The sequence below is a fragment of the Scophthalmus maximus genome, chromosome 8, assembly GCF_022379125.1.
Source record: "Scophthalmus maximus strain ysfricsl-2021 chromosome 8, ASM2237912v1, whole genome shotgun sequence".
NCBI lineage: Eukaryota > Metazoa > Chordata > Actinopteri > Pleuronectiformes > Scophthalmidae > Scophthalmus > Scophthalmus maximus.
In genome coordinates, this window is record NC_061522.1 from 13,982,645 (window position 1) to 14,000,746 (window position 18,102).

General features: G+C 42.2%; 1 protein-coding gene across 1 annotated transcript in view; it reads right to left on the bottom strand.

The window, feature by feature from the left end:
• Window positions 1–480: 480 nt before the first annotated feature.
• usp43a (ubiquitin specific peptidase 43a) overlaps window positions 481–18,102 on the bottom strand; it is an 85,840-nt gene continuing 68,218 nt past the window's right edge. Inside the window, exons 10-16 of the mRNA XM_035636512.2 lie at window positions 17,007–17,084; window positions 16,542–16,671; window positions 12,525–12,644; window positions 9,849–10,098; window positions 8,632–8,790; window positions 6,508–6,669; window positions 481–6,383 (exon numbers count right to left, since the gene is read on the bottom strand). Of these exons, the coding sequence (XP_035492405.2) occupies window positions 5,227–6,383; window positions 6,508–6,669; window positions 8,632–8,790; window positions 9,849–10,098; window positions 12,525–12,644; window positions 16,542–16,671; window positions 17,007–17,084 (2,056 nt within the window). The 3' untranslated portion in view covers window positions 481–5,226. The remainder of the gene's footprint in view (window positions 6,384–6,507; window positions 6,670–8,631; window positions 8,791–9,848; window positions 10,099–12,524; window positions 12,645–16,541; window positions 16,672–17,006; window positions 17,085–18,102) is intronic.

The following is an 18,102-nucleotide window of genomic DNA, read 5'->3' on the forward strand; positions in this document are numbered from 1 at the left end:
CATGGAGACTGTTATTGGAAGTGAAGAAAAATGGAGGTACTTCTGGTCAACAACTGGTGTAAATAATAGATTACAATGTACTCACGGGAATATTATCCTTATCTCATACTCCATATAAAGCAATTATGAGTAAATAATATTCAAGCCACTCATTACATGAGCAAATAATGTCTGTAAAAACATCCAATAAGGAGTGTTTATCGGGTAGGATCAGTCAGTTTAACACCACCAGGCAATCTGTAGGGACAAAAAAAGGAAAGAAGCATGTGATGTCAATATCAGTTAATAAAAATGTGAAAATGAAAAATGTCGTTGCAATTTCCTACAGCCCAAAGGCAACTCTAAAAATAGCTGATCACAGTTTATGCATTTAAAGAAAAGCTGGAAATCCTGACATTTGAGAAGCATGAAAAATTATTTTTCAATTATCCAATGCACAACACTCAAGAACTGTACTGTTCAATTATGATCTACTGACACTTGTATTTCATTATCCTTTATAATTCTGCTTCACAGCAAGACACACATATTAAGGTCTCATTAAATATGAACATATGGTGACATTACACGCATCATGGAAAAAGGAAAATCTGGGGAAAGGAAAATCTGAAATCGAAAACAAAACATAACTTGATTGTCGGTGAGATTTGTGTATTTCTTTTAATATAATTAATGATCAAGAATGTAAAAGCTGTTTACTGTTTGGCCATTATCATAAATAAAAATGTATTTATTATTTGTTGTGCTGAAAAAAAACACACTGTCATGTACAGAAGACAATTCTGCGGTTTTACAGTGAAAGCAATTGCGTCACACCATGCTGTACATTGCATGAGTTCAGTTGGATACCTTATTCCCAAACCAGTACACACCACAGGTGTCAATGATAATAATCTTATTAATTCACTCTCTCTTACACACACACATGCACAGCTCTGTCTGTGTATCCACAAATATAGACAGATTTTTTAAAATATAAAATGTAGAAAAATTGCATATAAAAACATCTTCAACCCACATTTTCACAAACGTTGTGTTAACACAGAAGTGCTCAGTTTGGCAGAGTAAACATTGTGTATATGTGGCTACATGTGGATTGAACCATGGAAAGGAAAAACCTATCTTTACACTTTTGTCCCTATTCAAAATCCACGCCCTAATATATAACAGCATTGATGTCTCAAATATGTTGTGATGTACTGCTCTATCCTGAGAGAAGAAACAAGAAACAAGTGCATGTAATTCATCTTGTATAATAGATTATACATATATTATGTGATAATTCTGAATGGCAAGGGAAGAGTCCGCACTTTGGTCTACAATTCACTAAAAAAGATGGAAATGCTCAGCGTTGACCATCATCTATAATAATTTGTACATACACGTGTGTTCTTGTTTCCGTAACTCTGACAGGACTGTAAAAAATAATTTAATGCTTTAATCTAGACACATTTTTTTCTCCAGTGTGGATTTAGAGCAACCATATGACCGCTGGCATTTACTTTACTTCTATTTCCATTCATAAGCTTCGATAAATTGAGAGTGAAGGGAGGAAAGCCAAATGGCAGCCGCAGTCAAAACAAAGGCTCCATCGACGCCTCGTGACATTTATAGGACACAACTAAGTATCCGACCTTGCTGTTCAATGGCATATTTAGTGTTTGTTCAGTTTTATTTGGAGAGCAAAAGCATGTGCTTAGCTTCCTCAATTTAGTTTTATTAACAGCAATTCAGAGTTAAGATTTGTGCAAAGGACCAACGCTAAAGAGTAAGACATTCAACTGTCATTGCTTATTCACTTGAAACTCGCTAAAGAGAAAGAAAGAGGTACAGTGTACTGAAGGTGGTGTAAATATGGTGTGTGCTTGTGCAAGGTTTGTGTGAGTCAGCTGGTCCGCATTAATCCAGTAGTTTAATTTGCCATCTGCAAATAACATTTTGCTTGATTGTTACAGAAATAGAATGATTTTGAAAATGGAAAACCATTAGAAAAAAAGCCAGACAAAATCTTAAAAATTCAATTTATAATGAAGCAAAGCTATGACTACCACCAAACCATCCCCTCTGAAATCTAAAACTGAATGTGTCATAGACTTCAAATTGTTGTGCTTTATAGTGTCATTGTTCATGACAAGCAGCAACTTGATTCCTTCCAGTAATGCGAGAAAATGTGAAGTCCAGTGTTAAACATTTAAAAAAACAAAACAGTGACATGATAATCGGCACAGAAAACAAACTTTCATAAAAAAAAGTTTGCCTTTTGATAATAACCTTTTCAGGTTCCTTTATAAAACGGTTCCCAATAAGAGAAAAGTATATTTATTTTAAAGTTAACTGATATGACTTGGTACTTCAAGAACTGATCTGGTATTTTCCGTGTAAGATCAAAATGAGGCATCGCGACCAGCCTCAAGAGTTCACTTGACACGTCGACGCTCCAATGAGTCAAGTGAACTCTTGTGTAAAGTGCAAATTAAATCTTTAAAGTTAGGAACATGAATGTGAAGAGCCTGTGCGGGCATCATGGTAAATTTCAGTTCCATTTCAAAACGACTTGCGGCAGCAGTGAGTGAGGCGAAGCAGCTGGCCGATTATTCCGTTATGGAGCGATCACAATGTGAAGCATACTTGTGTATTAATGGAGTGGCTGGGGACGTCTGGGCCGGGAAAACAGAATTAACGCGCTGCAACAGTTTGTGCAAGTGCCAAAAGTAATTCTGATTCACATTCTTTAAGTTGTGTAACCAATTGGAAAAAAAGGGTAGCAAGGTTCCCCCATAGAGTCTGAAATGGACAAAAGAACTTGCAGAACATAATTTAAGCACAACACAGGACATAAACGCCATCATCTTTTTATCATAATACTATCACTGCTGCGAAAAGACAAAGAGCACAGCAGAACCTTCATGATACCAAAATTCACTGAGCTGCAAAATGTGTGATTTATATGCGGATGATTTAAAATGCACAAATTAAAGTTAATCGAAGATTTGAAGAGATGTGTAGTGGCCGGCAGAGGGCGACGTAAACATGCCAGTACCAAATATAAAAGCACTGTCATTAGTTATGCTGTTTTTTGAAGTGGAGAAACATTGGGCTGGACCAATTGGCGTTGACGTGAGCAGACGGCCTTTCAAATTAAAACAGTTTCCTGTTAGGGACGCCGATGTTGACTGTACATCTCGCTACATTTATGATTGACTGACTGCGGTTTTAACACAACAGTCATAATTCTTAGCAGCTGAGCAGTAAATGTACACAAAAAGGAAAAATATATTTCGATGTATGGTGTGCTTTGCTTTATTGATTTATTTCTTTAATTGATTTGTTTTTCATTTAGGCATTTTAATTCTTCCATAGATGAGATTGTTCAGACTGTAGGAATAATTAAAGGAAAAGAAAACCTGGAACACTGGAACACCTTGCATTATATTTTCACAGCCCATATGCAAGTCAGTATTACCAGCTTGTCCACACTGAACCTTGACTGCAAAAAAAATCCAAATGTTATGTCAGGTTTAGGTTCAAAACTACTCCCTGTCAAAGAGCAGATTTTCCACTCTTCTAGCGCTTTATGAGTTTTATCATTAATGATTATGTCCAGGAAGCACAGGAAATCATAAACTAAGAAAAATAAATCAAAACAGAGAAAGATAAAAATTAAACTAAGGAGTCCATTCAGACTAGTGTTATCTCACAGGGCGGATATTGCATTAATATTACATTTCCTTCTGCTACAAGGAGGTTACTCAGGCTGAGCCATAAAGCGCTGCTGGTCCTGATAGAGTTCCATTGTCTTGCCCAGATAATAATCAAGAGATCCAGGTTAGTGCTTCCACAGATCACCACTCCTACCCAGCGAGTTATTACAGTTTAAATTGGAATAAACAGTAACTGCAGTCTCAGTCACATGGGGACAAATTTCAATGTGTTCCAAGTCACCCTGTGCATTAAATAAACATTAAACAGGCGATTTGTTATGAATATTTGTTAATGAATAAACTCCAACCTCAAAGCACCAATCAAGTGGGCACATTACATTCTTTCTACATGAACACAATCGGTGTGTCTTAATTGTTTAGCAAAACATTATGATATTTCTAAACGGATTTATAAATGTCAACACACACACGTCAGATTATTAATTTGGATGTCATAAACTCATTGGTCTCATTGCATATATTTTTTTTTCCGTTTCTCAGGCACTTCAAGTTTCAAGTGATACAAAAACAGAATGGAGATGAACTCAGGGTTCCTACGCAGTATGGAAAAGTATGGAATTTGATTTGAGTAATTTCCAGGTCTGGATAAGTATGAAAAAAAGGAGAGAGAGTATGGAAAAAATATTTGTGTTTCCAGACTGAAGTCTCAACAGACGTGAGTCCAAAGATTTTAGAACACTAACGATTCATCTCAATCTCTCTAGTCTCGTGAAACATTTTCCCACAGTCGGTGATAAACGTCGCCATAGCGACACACTCTGTACCTGGAACTGCCACTACGGTATCTACCGAACCGTAAGTTTACATATGACTATGATCGGCGCAAGGATAAGAAGTTCCTGTCAACCGGCCATTATTTATTTTGATGATCCTGGTGACAGCTAGTTACTTTGTACTGTCGATTATAAAATACACATTTACCCAAAACAACTGAGTTCAAATATCAATATTTTCATCCGAGATCCAGTCCCAGAACAGGTAACGTCGGAACTGGAAGTATCAATGTTTCAATATCAATCCGAACATAAACATCACAATCAACTCTCTGGAGAAACCGTGACTCACTGTGTACGAAGTGCAACATGATAGCATACACAGTCAGAATGTGATATGTTGGATTTTATTCCATTATTTATTTATATAATAATATTTACTAAATAAACATCTAGCTATTTTTACTCGGATTTCAAATAAGTCTGGAAGTTTGAGTCTGGAAAAAGTATGTTAATTTTGAAATGGAAGGTTTGCAGGAACCCTGTGAACTCCCTCTGACATTTGATCGTTTCATTCTGCTCTTTACATCCCAGCGTCGACAGACACTTCTTTTGGTCCGTCGCTCCGTGGTGCAAACCACTTGAGCCAGTTCGTTGTCTGGGAACAAAAGGCATATCACTGTGAATGTAGCTCTATTGCTTTGATCTCGGAGACTGGACGTCATTCGCTCTATGTCAGGTAAAAGGCTCTCTGTGTGTGTGTTGGTGTGTGTGTGTTAAATATGTCCGTGTCAGAAGCTCGACTCGGGCACTGTCCTTTTGCGCCCCAGCGAGGTTGTGCTGTAGCGAGTCCTCTGCAGCGTGCCGTACGACGGTTTGTCTGCTGTCAGGCTGCGTGGCGGCGCCGCGGCGGCTGTGGACGTGCCGTTGCGATGCAGGGATGCTGTCCTGTGCATGCTCGGCTCGGCCTTGGTGGGGATGTTGGAGGAACTTTGGGAGCGCTTGATGTCGGCCGTCCTGCGTCCCACTTTGCCGTTCGCCGGCTCATCGCCCAGGTGGCCTGAGCCGTTAGTCTTTCCTCCTTCCACCCCAGTTCGGCCTCCTGCTGCTCCGTTGGACAGCGACAGCCTTGACAAGCTCCTCCTGCCTCCTTCCTCACCCCCCCCTCTCTCTGACTCACCCACATTGGACTTCCTCGGGTCCTTATCCTTCTTCAGGAAGTTACCTTTTAGGAAGGAGAACAGTCCCTCGTGACTCTTGGGCACTTCCCTCTTGTTCCTAGAGTTTGCTTCATATGCACCTTGATGTTCATCCCTTTCTCCTCTTTGTCTTCTCAGAGTCCCGTCATGAAGGCTGGGTGTACTGAAGCTGGGCTGAACTCCAGCACTTCTTTTCGTCTCAGTATCCTGGGAAGCTTTGGAGGAGCTCTGCTTTCTGGCATCCTTCCTCCTGGTGAGGGTGTTACTGCTGGAGCTGCTGCTGATATTTGAAGTGCTCTCATCCCTCGCCTGGCTCCCCTTGCTGCGTCTCAGGCTGGCGGTCTTGTCTGACGCCCTCCTCTGGCCCTCTGGGACCTGTGGAGACTCCGGAGGCAGCTCATGTCTTGCTTTACCCACACATCGCAAACTCCCGATCCCGGAAGATTGGACATTGGCTGCAGCATGGCCTTCAGCAGCTTCCTTTGTGCCTCGAGGTTCGCTCATCAGAGTTACTATCGGGTCCTTTGTGCACCGTGGCCGGCGGCCAGATTCCAAGTACTGCACCAGCTCCACTGGGGCAGAATCCTGGGCCGGTGGAGGAACTGGGTCAGATTTCCGTTTGTCCTTGGAACCAAAGGACCAGCGCAGGGGAAGCATTTTGCTCAGGGTGTCCTTGGTCTTGCTGGGGGCTCTCATGCTCATGCTGCGCCCCTGAAGACCCCTGACAAATGGCCTGGGCTCAAAACCCCCTAACAATTATGTATAGAAAAAAAAGAGTTTTTGTTTTTAATGTTCAAACTTAAACGCAAGACCTTCAATTAATTCAATTAATCACTAAACTACATAGGGCAATTTTGGAGTGTGCTCCCTTACCCCTTTCCTCTTTAGAAACATCGTCGAGGAAGACCGGAGACTCTGGAGAGTCAGGCACGGATGATGGGCAGGTGGTGGATGACCGAGACACCAGACTGCCTCTCTTACTGTCCCCGGTCAGCCGGATTAGCCAGTGGTCCGACATTGAAGAACTTGTGGAGCCTGCGAGACACAGAGAGAGAGAGAGAGACAGAGAGAGAGAGAGAGAGAGAGAGAGAGAGAGAGAGAGAGAGAGAGAGAGAGAGACGGAGAGAGAGAGAGAGAGAGAGACAGAGACAGAGAGAGAGAGAGACAGAGACAGAGAGAGAGAGAGAGAGAGAGAGAGACAGAGACAGAGAGAGAGAGAGAGAGAGAGGGAGGGGGAATATGAACATTTAGCTAAAATACTTACAAAAAAAGCTAAAAGTCCTGATGTCTTAACTTACTGATCGAATTTTGTTCAACCAGAAATAGAAGAAAATCCCACAATTTAAATGTCCTTCACAAGTTCTTGCATTCAACAATTTGAACTAAATGTGCTGAATTTAAAGAAAAAAATTTGTCTCAGGACAGGAGCAGATTGGCTCCTGTCACTGTAACATTGGTGGAAACATTACTCAAGCATTAATGTGTAAGTTAGCGGAACATGAAGCGGAACTAAATTTAATTCATTCCATTTTCACTTTCCTTATCCCCTGAACAAAGTGAATCTTTTTTCTGTGTCTTCTTTGCTTTCCAGGAGTATTTTCGGTCAGATATAGTATTGAGAGTGATGAAATTAATTCATTTCCCCACAGTCAGATATTAATTAGACTTTTTAGACTCACTCTCATACTATATAAGCTTGACTTACAATACGAACGAGCCAAATGTTGACTTTGTCGAGAGCATTCCTGAGAGCAATGTCTGGGTAATATAGCCACATACATTACACTTGAATATGGTTATTTCTGGTCATTTGGATAAGTAATTGTACGTTTCATGATGATAAAGGTCGATACCTTAATCATAGGAGGCATTCTGACATTTCCAATATCCATATTGGCTCCTATGATATATCTACCTCTTCCGTCCTTGCATAGCCTTGACATTTGCATTTAGCATTTATTTCACTCCTTAATATTTCAATCCGTTTTAAAAGAAATTATTATGATAAAAAAGCGGAGAACAGTTGTAACACATTTAATGTATGAACATGTATATGGATGACTGAATGTGGCATTCACTCATTCATATACACATATTCACACAGTGCTTCTTCTATCAAACATCACAGACCTACACTATCACGTACCCACCTTACAAAACATTACATTCTCCACACTACTCTCTCCTTAATAACGCCGTCTGCCTTTAAACCGCGCTGAGTGATTTCTGAGAGCAGTGTTTTTACTGATGGCTTTAGGACTTTAGGAGCCTTTGTCTAAAAAACAATTTCCTTTAAATTTGTCTTTGATGTTGACAAAGCCAGAACAGGGCTTTATTCAATATCTCGACGTGAGGATTGTAGTCTGCAATCTTAATCACAATTGGGTATTGGCACACAGCATAAATAGTCTTGTTTGTTTTTTTTGCAAAGACTGATGGATGAGGTGGTTTCACAGCTCAGCGCTGTGCGTGTGTGTGTGTGTGTGTGGAGCAGTTTCAGATTCTACAGAGTGAAGATGTGGTCGTGTAGCCTTGGACCCAGACGAATTATGGGATGCTGCTTTAAACACAAAACTCATAAAACTCTGTAATTGCCAGTGCAGTCCAGAGTGTTTGTGCCGCCATGTTGTGAATCTGAACTTGCTTCTGAGCATCAAAGATTCAAGAATCACAGTAACTCCCAGGGGAGGAAAAAAATCAGAAGAGTAGGAATTCAAGGACAGGTAGTGACTGTTCACAATCAGACTGCAGGAAGCAAGTAGTGACGTGGTGAGCAACTATCCGCGGCTCTCTTTACATAAAAACGAATTCTTCAGCCCACACATTTTACATTACTGTACATGCAACGCAGAGGGGGTTTTCTAAGAAAGACATTATTATATTACTCCCTTAACGCTTGTGTTTGAAGTACATACATTGATTCACACACTCCTGTAGTACAAACATAAATTTTCACACTATTACATGCAGGTTTATCGACTGAATTATTATGCATACCTCTGATGGAGCTGCTGGCCGACCATTGAGGGATGGCGTTGCGTCTCTGGTAAAAGAGGATGTAGGCTCCTCTGGTACACACCTCCTCCTCTGGCACCAGGTCGACGCTGCTGTCATCGTAGCTGTACCACAGAGCGTCCACTGAATTTCTACAGTAAGCTGCAAAGACAAGGGGCACAGCAACACGTGGAACTGAATGGCAATGATGGGAAAATTCTCAAATGTGATAAAGTCAAACTTTAAGAAAGAGCCAGCTCTGCTTATTGCGGAAAACAAATAAACGGAACGTGTAAAGCTTAACGTTCAGTCAATCTTCCCTGAATAAACAAACCCTTAAACTCTATGGTGGTGGTGGTGGTATCAGAGTGGAGTATTGCTGTTTATTTGCAACCTTTTTCTTGTTTTATTTTCATCCTAGGAATGTGATGCCTCTCCCGGCTGTTCCACTTGTCAAAGTACAAGAGGCTCCCGCTGAGTGATGGGATGCAACTGTGCAAGCAAGCAGTGATGGCGACGGCTGTATTTCGTCCTCCTCATCTCCTGCTATTTCCAGTTCTCCTCTGTAGCATTCTCAAAATTGTGTTTCTTCACCGACCGTCGCCGTGCAATTAGAGATCTGCTTTCGCCTCCACTTTGTGTCAAGTTTCCCATCGTGCTAGTTGTATCACCTATACAGTATACTGGCCAGCATACTGTAGGATGTAATACTAGACAAAAAATGGAAATAACTCTGCCTCAGTAATTGGCAGGAAGCTCCTTTTTTTTTCTTGAAGTTCAACCCCATTTATTCTGTTCAGCTACACATATTTTGCGAACATACAGTGATGCACTTGCTGTAGATATACTGTCATTTGGCTGCATCATCAATTATGACCAGTCTCCCAGTTCCTGCTGCTGAGAAGAACCATCATAGAAGGATGCTGCTACCACCAATGCTTATGGAGACAGCTCAGTTGTCATCATATGACCTTGGTGGGGGACTTTGGGTCATGTGATAAGGGTCAGTGGTTTGGGGTTAGGGTTAGCTCCATGCTCCCAACTCTCTTTCCAAATAAATTATATGTGAGTATGGTTGGTTATTTAGAAAAAACATATTCAAACTCATGAATGACATCGGCAATAAGAAAGAATCAAATTAACAGCTACTCAGATTGGCTGATGAAAACAATGAAGTTGCATGTGAAATTGTTTGAGGATAACCAACCAACATTCCGTACCTGTGTAATGTCCTCCGTGCATTCCTCCGTGATGGTTACACACAGCGTAGAGGTCGTACTGATACTCCTGTGGGAGGGTCAAGTCGGCAGCTTGGTGGTGTTGCCCCGAGGGCGGCTTCCAGGCGGGTGGCCATGCCCCCAGGTTCAGGTTCCTCATGCTCTGACTCCGCTTCACCATGTGGGGGGCCATGTCCAATCCAGTCAGGGGGAAACGCACCAAGGTTGACAGCTTATTCCTCCGCTCGCCGACCTGTTTCAACATGCCCCCCCACCATATATTAAGTACATGCTGTATGTGTTCAGGTAAATATAGGTATTTGATTATAGGCACTTGTGCAGAGTGGATCTTACAGAAGAGGATTCAACACTGAATTGAATAAACAGCTGTCAAATGAATGTATTAAATTAAAAAGCACTAATAAAAATCCCTGTTATTTTTAAAATACTATCATGTAAGAGACTTATCACACAAGAAAGGAAATTAGCTACGGCCCAATGTTTCTCTGGGTTGAAACGTTTGACCATGTTCATGTTCTTCTGACCACTCCCCTATTAGTGATGTCGCAGCAGGATCTTAGCTTGCATTAGAAAAAAGATCTTTAAAAATCTGCTTGTAATTCGAAGTGACCAGACATGTAAGAAAGTTTGGAGGCACTAAAAGCAGTGCAGCATGCTGCTCTCTGTACATTGTGATTCATCTCATTCTTCCCTACTGGATTATGGATATGCACCTTATCAAGAAGGAAGGTTCTTCATCATACCCCCCCAAGACTTGAGAAACGGTTTTGTGCAGATAACTGACTTTTAGATAAGTGTCCGATGCAAATGTGGTCCTCGGCATTGAGTCTGACAGAGAGACTGTCTGAATTCAAATGCAAAGGTTGAGGAGGGACACCGCCGCCTGGGATGAGAGTTTGCAGGCGAACACCTGATGCCGACGGTTGGGTTCTGACTCACGGGGCCTGAACGAGCACGCAGGTGAAAACCTGCTGGAGAGACCAAGTGGCAGAGGAGTGCCAATCAAGACCTGGACGGAGGTGGAGGTGCAGGTGTAGTTAACCCGTGGGTGCAAAAGGGTTTTTGGTACGTGTAAATATTACCTCTCTGGGGGCAAAGAGGCAGAATTTATGACTGCGAGCACTGCCATTTGGATAAACGTATTCATTTTTGCACTTGTGGAACCTGTGAGACACCTTCAAAGAAATTCTCCTTTTCTTGCCTTGGCCAAGTTATTCAGGGGGGAATAAACACACACCGTCGTAACGTCCTTTTCATCCAGGTCTAAAGAGCCCTCTGATCTAACACACACGGCAGCAGCTTGTGCCACTGCAACTACTATTCCTGCTGTCAGACATGTGTGAGGACAGCCTACTAATGAGAGCTGCTGCTGTGTTGGAGGAGCATACTAACATTCAGTAAATAGCACTACATTTTTTTTATTTAACCTTTATTTGTACCGGTAATCTCATTTTGACATAGGGTTTAATTTTCAAGAGAGACCTGTTTGGGACATAACAACAACAGACTATTGTTAAAACAGACAGGATTTAACAATTGTGTATAGTGTATACACAATATTTAAGTGAAAATGCCAAGTACACAAAGATATACTTTTTCCAGTTCCCTTGAAATGAGTTTAAAATCCCCTTGCGGGACCAAACTGGAGAGCTTTTGGTCCTGCTGCAGGGTATTCCAGGTTGAGGGGGGCAGAAATGAGAAAGCCTTTTTGCCATGCTCTGTACGGTCTGGTGGAGCGTCGAAGGTGAATGAAGGCCTGGAAGCGTAGGCTGTGACTGCAGTGCTTGCGTGACATGTGGTTGGATAAATATGTTGGCAGCAATCCAAGGGTGGATTTGTAGATGAAGTTATACCAGTGCAAAAGTCTACGTATGGATAATGATGGACAATTTAGCAGAGAGTACATGCAAAGTACAGCTGAGGCTAATGGGGGATGTCATTAGATTTGCAGGTATTTGTATTTGTGCTTTCACGGCTCTAGACGGAGAGAAGAACTTGTTACCGTCCGATGGGGAGGGACAGTGAGTGGGACTCCCAGAGGGACGCTGTGGATGGATGGTTGAATACACATTGAAGCTGGACGTTGACAGGCTTGCTCTAGGGAGCAATTTTATTGACTTAATTTTGTAGAGGCAATTTCCATCAAACTGCAATATTCATGTTCTTGTTTATTTTCTTCCTCCGCACTTATTTCACCCCTCTCTTCATTTCCCTGCAAGCTGTCGAAGCCTGAACTCTTATCTTCCACAACACATTTAACACAGCAATTCACAGGAGAGCATTTTCCTCAATTTGCTCTGCAAGTCGTTGACCTTTACTTTCTGCTAATCCCCACAAAGATCAGTTTTATAGAAAGGATGAATACAATTCATATAGATATATATATAGATATATATATTTCTTTTTAAAGGTTCACGATTCTTAAAGGTGCATTAGGTATTTTTTTTTGCCATTTAGGAGTTTAGGGAATGTTCTAGAAGACATGCCTTCTGGACACCCGATAAATTTAAGTCCAATATCCACTCCCCTGAAGGCAACATCTTTCCCTGTAAACGTTCACCAGCTGGTCGCAACGTTTGTTATCTGGTGCAATCGAGGGACTATACAGCGGGAAGTTGATCTACTTGCACATGGAATCTATCGATGAGTGCGGCCTACCTGTCTGAAGCGCTTGAGGTGGAGGATCAGTATGTCGGGGAGAGTCCACAGGCTCATCTTCACCATGCCCTGCTGCAGCTGTTTACAGTGGGGACACTTCCAGGCATCGTCGGGGGCAAGCTGGAATCAGTCAGTGAGAGAATTGTCACTTCATCGTGTCATGTCTGATCAAAACCCTGTGAGGTCAAAACATGTCTGCATTATTAACTCCATCCATCCATCACACTGCTGATGCTTTAAGGGGCGAGACAACCCCAAAGTCGTGAAGGGTGGGGTACACCACACCAGCCTATCATGGGGTGACATACTCGGACAAGCAAACATTCACGCTCACCTTCACACCTATGGCAAATTTTGCGAATTGCAAGTTGTATATAAAACAAACTAAAACTATAAAACTAAAGCATTGACTGTACGAGAAAGTGAGTGAACGTAACCTTTTACATTACATACTTTTGAGTTGAGCTCCTCTGAGCAGAAGAAGTCTGAGGATGTGGACTGCTTGGTGCTTGCTGCCTCATTTTTAGCTTGCCTCATATTTTTTAGAGACTTTATACTGCAAATTGGGGAAATCTATGGGATAAAGTTCAAGGACGACCTGCGTGTGACGGACATGTAAATATATTTTCTGCTTGCTTGGATCTGACACAGGAGCAGTGGCTTTGAGCCTGTGTTTAATTTTCACGCTGGGACAATAGGTGAGTTCACACAAATGATCCTATTAAAATAAAACCCTGCCAGTTATCATTCAGGCCCTTAGGCTAAAGCAAAAATCCTTCCAATTAATCGACTGTTTACCTCTTTCTATACTTGGCCAGTCATGGTCAAATGTATCGTTGCTATGGTTACAGGAAGTGACTCCAGAGGATCATTGTCCCACTCGTAGTCGAGATGATTAACTTATGTTTTACGAAAGGAAATCAGAAAATGAAATGGCCTTGGTGTTGTTGGCTGGTGTGGCTTTAAACAAAACATTATTCTATACACAAACCAAGCACTTAATAGGAACACCTGTACACCTCAACTACATGAAATCATCCAGTTTGCCAATCTTGTGACAATAGTGCAATGGATAATAGATTCAGGTCAGGAGCTTCAGTCGATATTCACATCAAACATCAGAACGAGGAATAAAGGTGATTTTAGTGACTTTGACCGTGGCGTCAGTGTTGGTGTCAGACAGGCTGGTTTGAGTGAAACAGCTGATCCGCTGGGATTTTGAACCTCGAGGCCGATTGGACCATAAAGGCGTGTTCCATGTTGGGCTCCGTTCTTTTCATCCAAGAAATCTGAGGCTGCAGAATGCACATACTTAGCAAAACTGAACAAATTGAAGACTGGAAAAAAAGTATCCTGGTGTGATGCCTCTGGATGATTCAACAGCATAAAACCATCGACGCAACCTGCCTTGTGTCCTCCAGGCTGCTGGTGGTGGAGTGACAGTGAGGGGAGAACTGTCTCTTGGCAAACTTTTGGCACCTTAACATCGATCAATCATGGTTTGAACATCTACTTTCATAATGCAGCGTTTCGCCTTAAAGAGGTTTCCAGTGCATGAACACAGTGAACGTCAACGGCCTCCCGAGTCACCAGATCTGAATCTAGTAAAAGCAGCATGAACGCGCAGCTGAAAAATATTATGTGATGTTATTGTGATAACATGGAGAAGAAAACTCTAAGTAACGTTTCAAACATCTTGTAGAATCAACACCACAGGGAGGCGAGGCTGTTGTGGTGTTCATGATAACGTGCTCAGTGAGTGTGTGTGTGTGTGTGTGTGTGTGTGTGTGTGTGTGTGTGTTGTAGGCCAGTCTGTTGAGCTGCTAGTATCGGCAGGTAGTGGGATAATTACCTGCAACTCCACCACAGTAATCACTGGAATTAAAACATGTGATGTTCCCGATGAGTTAAATAATTGTCAATTTCAGACGTCGTACCGTGTCCTGAGTGGTGACGATAAATGTGCCTGCGTGCGTGAGGAAGAGAGAGTTGGTAAATGTAAAGAATGAGAAATGTCATCTTCTTGAAACAGATCTGTTCTTAGAAATTGGTCAAATCACAATGAAATGTGTTCATCATATGGTATTTAAACCAGGATGTAAAGAGGTTATATTGTAATTTGAGCACAGAAAAATGCCACTGGCTTTAGTGCTGAGAGTTCAATGACGTGGGTTTTTAATGAGGACTCAAAGATTCTGAAACTGAGACACAAACCTCACAATGTCCCCGATCTCGCATCATGACACAGGACAACAGAATCGCGTTAAGGCAACCTGAAACCTGCGGCCTGTTTTCTTTTCACTATCAAAACTGCAACACATTTAAATCACGACATTATCATCCTATATAAAGTTGGGTTTAGCTGTATATTACAAATTAAACATATTTATCTATTGCCTTCCAACTTCATTCATATCAAAAGGAAGGATTTACCTTCCAATATTTAAGTTTGCATTGATAGTTTATATGTAAACACACGTGTGTGAAATACCCAACATGTGCCTGGCAAACTTGAATGAACATTTCAAAGGTGGCTAAACAAGACAGGAAAAAAGACACTCGGTCAGTCTCTCTCTTGAAACCCTTTCACCTGAACTGAATCGTACTGCAGCATCCGCAGCGACGTCTGTGCAGAGCCCCATTCGCTTTTACCAGAGGGGTTCACTTCTGGCGTATAGAAGGTGTGTGAGAGTTCCAAGTCCTCAGTTTAAAAACTATTATGATGTGTAAGAAGGGAAAGGTCACTGACACTCAGAACCAGAAGAGGTGGAGAGATAACTGTGCCTGCCACGTTTAAAGTTTGGATGTCGGTATAAAGCTTCAGCCTCACTAATCCCACAGTGTGAAAAAACATATAGCAACCAGTGTGCATGTGAAGTCAGTGTCATATTAGTGATATTACATGAAGTTAATGCAAATGTGTGTGTAAATGCAGCACCTGTGGTGAGCTTTGACTAAACTTTGTCACTCAATGTTTGCTGCACGGTTCGTTGCGAAGAAAAATAAGAAAATACGTCGTAAGTTTTGTGAACAAAGTTGTGATCGGAAGCTTTGCTGAAATTCAGTATGTCGTCTGTGTGCACCACACTCCCATGAAGACTGCGGAACAAGAGAATATCTCCCTTTTTCTTATTCTTCTTCTTGTCAAAATGTGGTGTGCCATAACAAAACGCGACTGCTGACAAGTGTTATGGTAACAGCTGATGTAGCCTCGGGCCACGAGCATGCTACAGAGGTCCGATGAGCTCACGTCTTTCTAACTCCTCCAGAAACAGTTTTTATTTTTAAACTTCTTCGGGCCAAATAGACAAACTCAAGTTACCTCACATGAGTTCAATTTTCACATCTGCAATGTGAACAGACTTTGTGGTTCCCATATCAAAATGTGCAGGACTTCACTTAGAGATGAGCTGTTGAGATAATGACAGTTTAGTTTTCTTTTACTCAAGTTACCAAAACTTTTAACAACCAAAACATGAAGATTAGTCCGTAAGAATAAAGTGTATTCTGGGGTTTTGATTCCAACTGAATTTTTGGATGGGAAGACTCCAAAGCTGTTTTCAGATATGAACTCTGGGCAATTGTGTCCAGACATTTTCCGGTGTTTGCCGTACACATGCAAAGAACGCAGCGGGAGATTGTCCGGATCAGCCGCTTTCACAACAGCAGGAACATTTCCGGAAGATTCTTGGCGAGCGAGTTGATGATCTACCAAGGTGCAACCTCTCGCCTGAAAGTTCTGGAAATGTTCCTGCCGTATTCTCACATGGGCTCACTCAGACATTTTCAGGAAAAGTTACTAGCCGGTTGGCAGGAAAACATCTGGAATAATGTCCAGAACAACATTTGCAGACATTTTGCGTTCTCACACAGCCTCCCCCCCGGAAAAGATCAGGAGCATATCGGCACCTTCGGTGCATGGCTGAAAGCAGCTCAAGTCACATAGATTGTTGCATTTGCCAGGTGAGAATGAAGACTTCTGTCGTCTACTTGACAGATGTGCTGCTTCAGTCTTACTTGTTCTTCTTTGGTATACAGCTGGAAGCACTCGTCCAAGGTGCAGCTATGCTGCTGCAGGTGTTGCTGCTGCTGGTTCCTCACACTCTCTGCATCCTTCACCACCTCCTCCTGGATGCTGCCAAACAGACTGACACACACACACACACACACACACACACACACACACACACACACACACACACACACACACACACACACACACACACACACACACACACACACACACACACACACACACACACACACACACACACACACACACACACACACACACACACACAGGGTTCATTTTTCTCCAATTCAACTGCGGAATTGTTTACAGAGTTTGAATCAGTGGGAGGATGTTTGATGACACTCGGGATGACATCCACAGCAGCTGATCGACTGTGTGCATGCTGCCTACGGTGTGCACGTGTTTGTTTACACACTCGCAGAGTACAGCTGTTTGCGCACGCTGCTTACCATTCTTTAGTCTTGTGATCCCACTCGATGACAAGCTTCACGTGAGGAGGTCCCCCGGTGCCGCAGAACTTCAGCGCTCTAAAATACAGCCAGAGAAAGACATTAATATTACATGCCACATCTACACACACATCTTATGATCTTACTTTACTCAGTGCTGATAGAAAGTATCGCACCACCTCCAAAAAACCTGGAACCAGAGACAACAAGGAAGCTGAGATCTATGCCGCTCTATGAATCTATGAAGGGTTGTTTGTGCTCTCTTTTTTCATTTAATCTAATTTCACACACACACACACACACACACACACACACACACACACACACACACACACACACACACACACACACACACACACACACACACACACACACACACACACACACACACACACACACACACACACACACACACACACACACACACACACACAAGCAGGATTACACAGGGTCATCGGGCTGAGGGGAGATCTGGCTTCACGTCATTTTATTAATATAACAACGGCTGATGTTGAGTCGTAATGTAGCTGGAAGGGGTTTCGTGTTTGTTTTGCAAACTTTAGCCTCACGTCTTTGATCTCAGATGAAATCATGCATCAGTATTCAGATGCATGATGAGCACTGACAGACGGCCATGGTCGATTTAACAATCGCTGAACGAGCAATGTCAAAGTTCAGCTACCTGTGATTGTGCAGAGCGTCCGGATGGTGATGTGCAGAGAGGGTAGATGGAAAGAATAGTTTCGTCCTGTCTTTAAGTGTGGAACTCATGTAAATGGACTGTATTCACATAGCACTCAAAGCGCTTTACAGGAAAGTCACATTCACAAACATTCATACAGCGCTGCTATTCAGCCCGCTTATTTATTTATTTATTTTCTATCACATTCATACACTTCCGGAAGAGAAGCTAAGAGGCAATTTAGGGTTAAGTGTCAAGGACACACCGGCGTGCGGACGAACGACTCGACCTCCTTAGCCACAGCCGCCCCGGCACTTGTCATCTTGACGTTGTTCCGTCTGTACTGTGAACTGGTTTGATGCATGAATGTATGTGGAACAGCGATACCACTAGATGTCAGACTTGTACATGTTA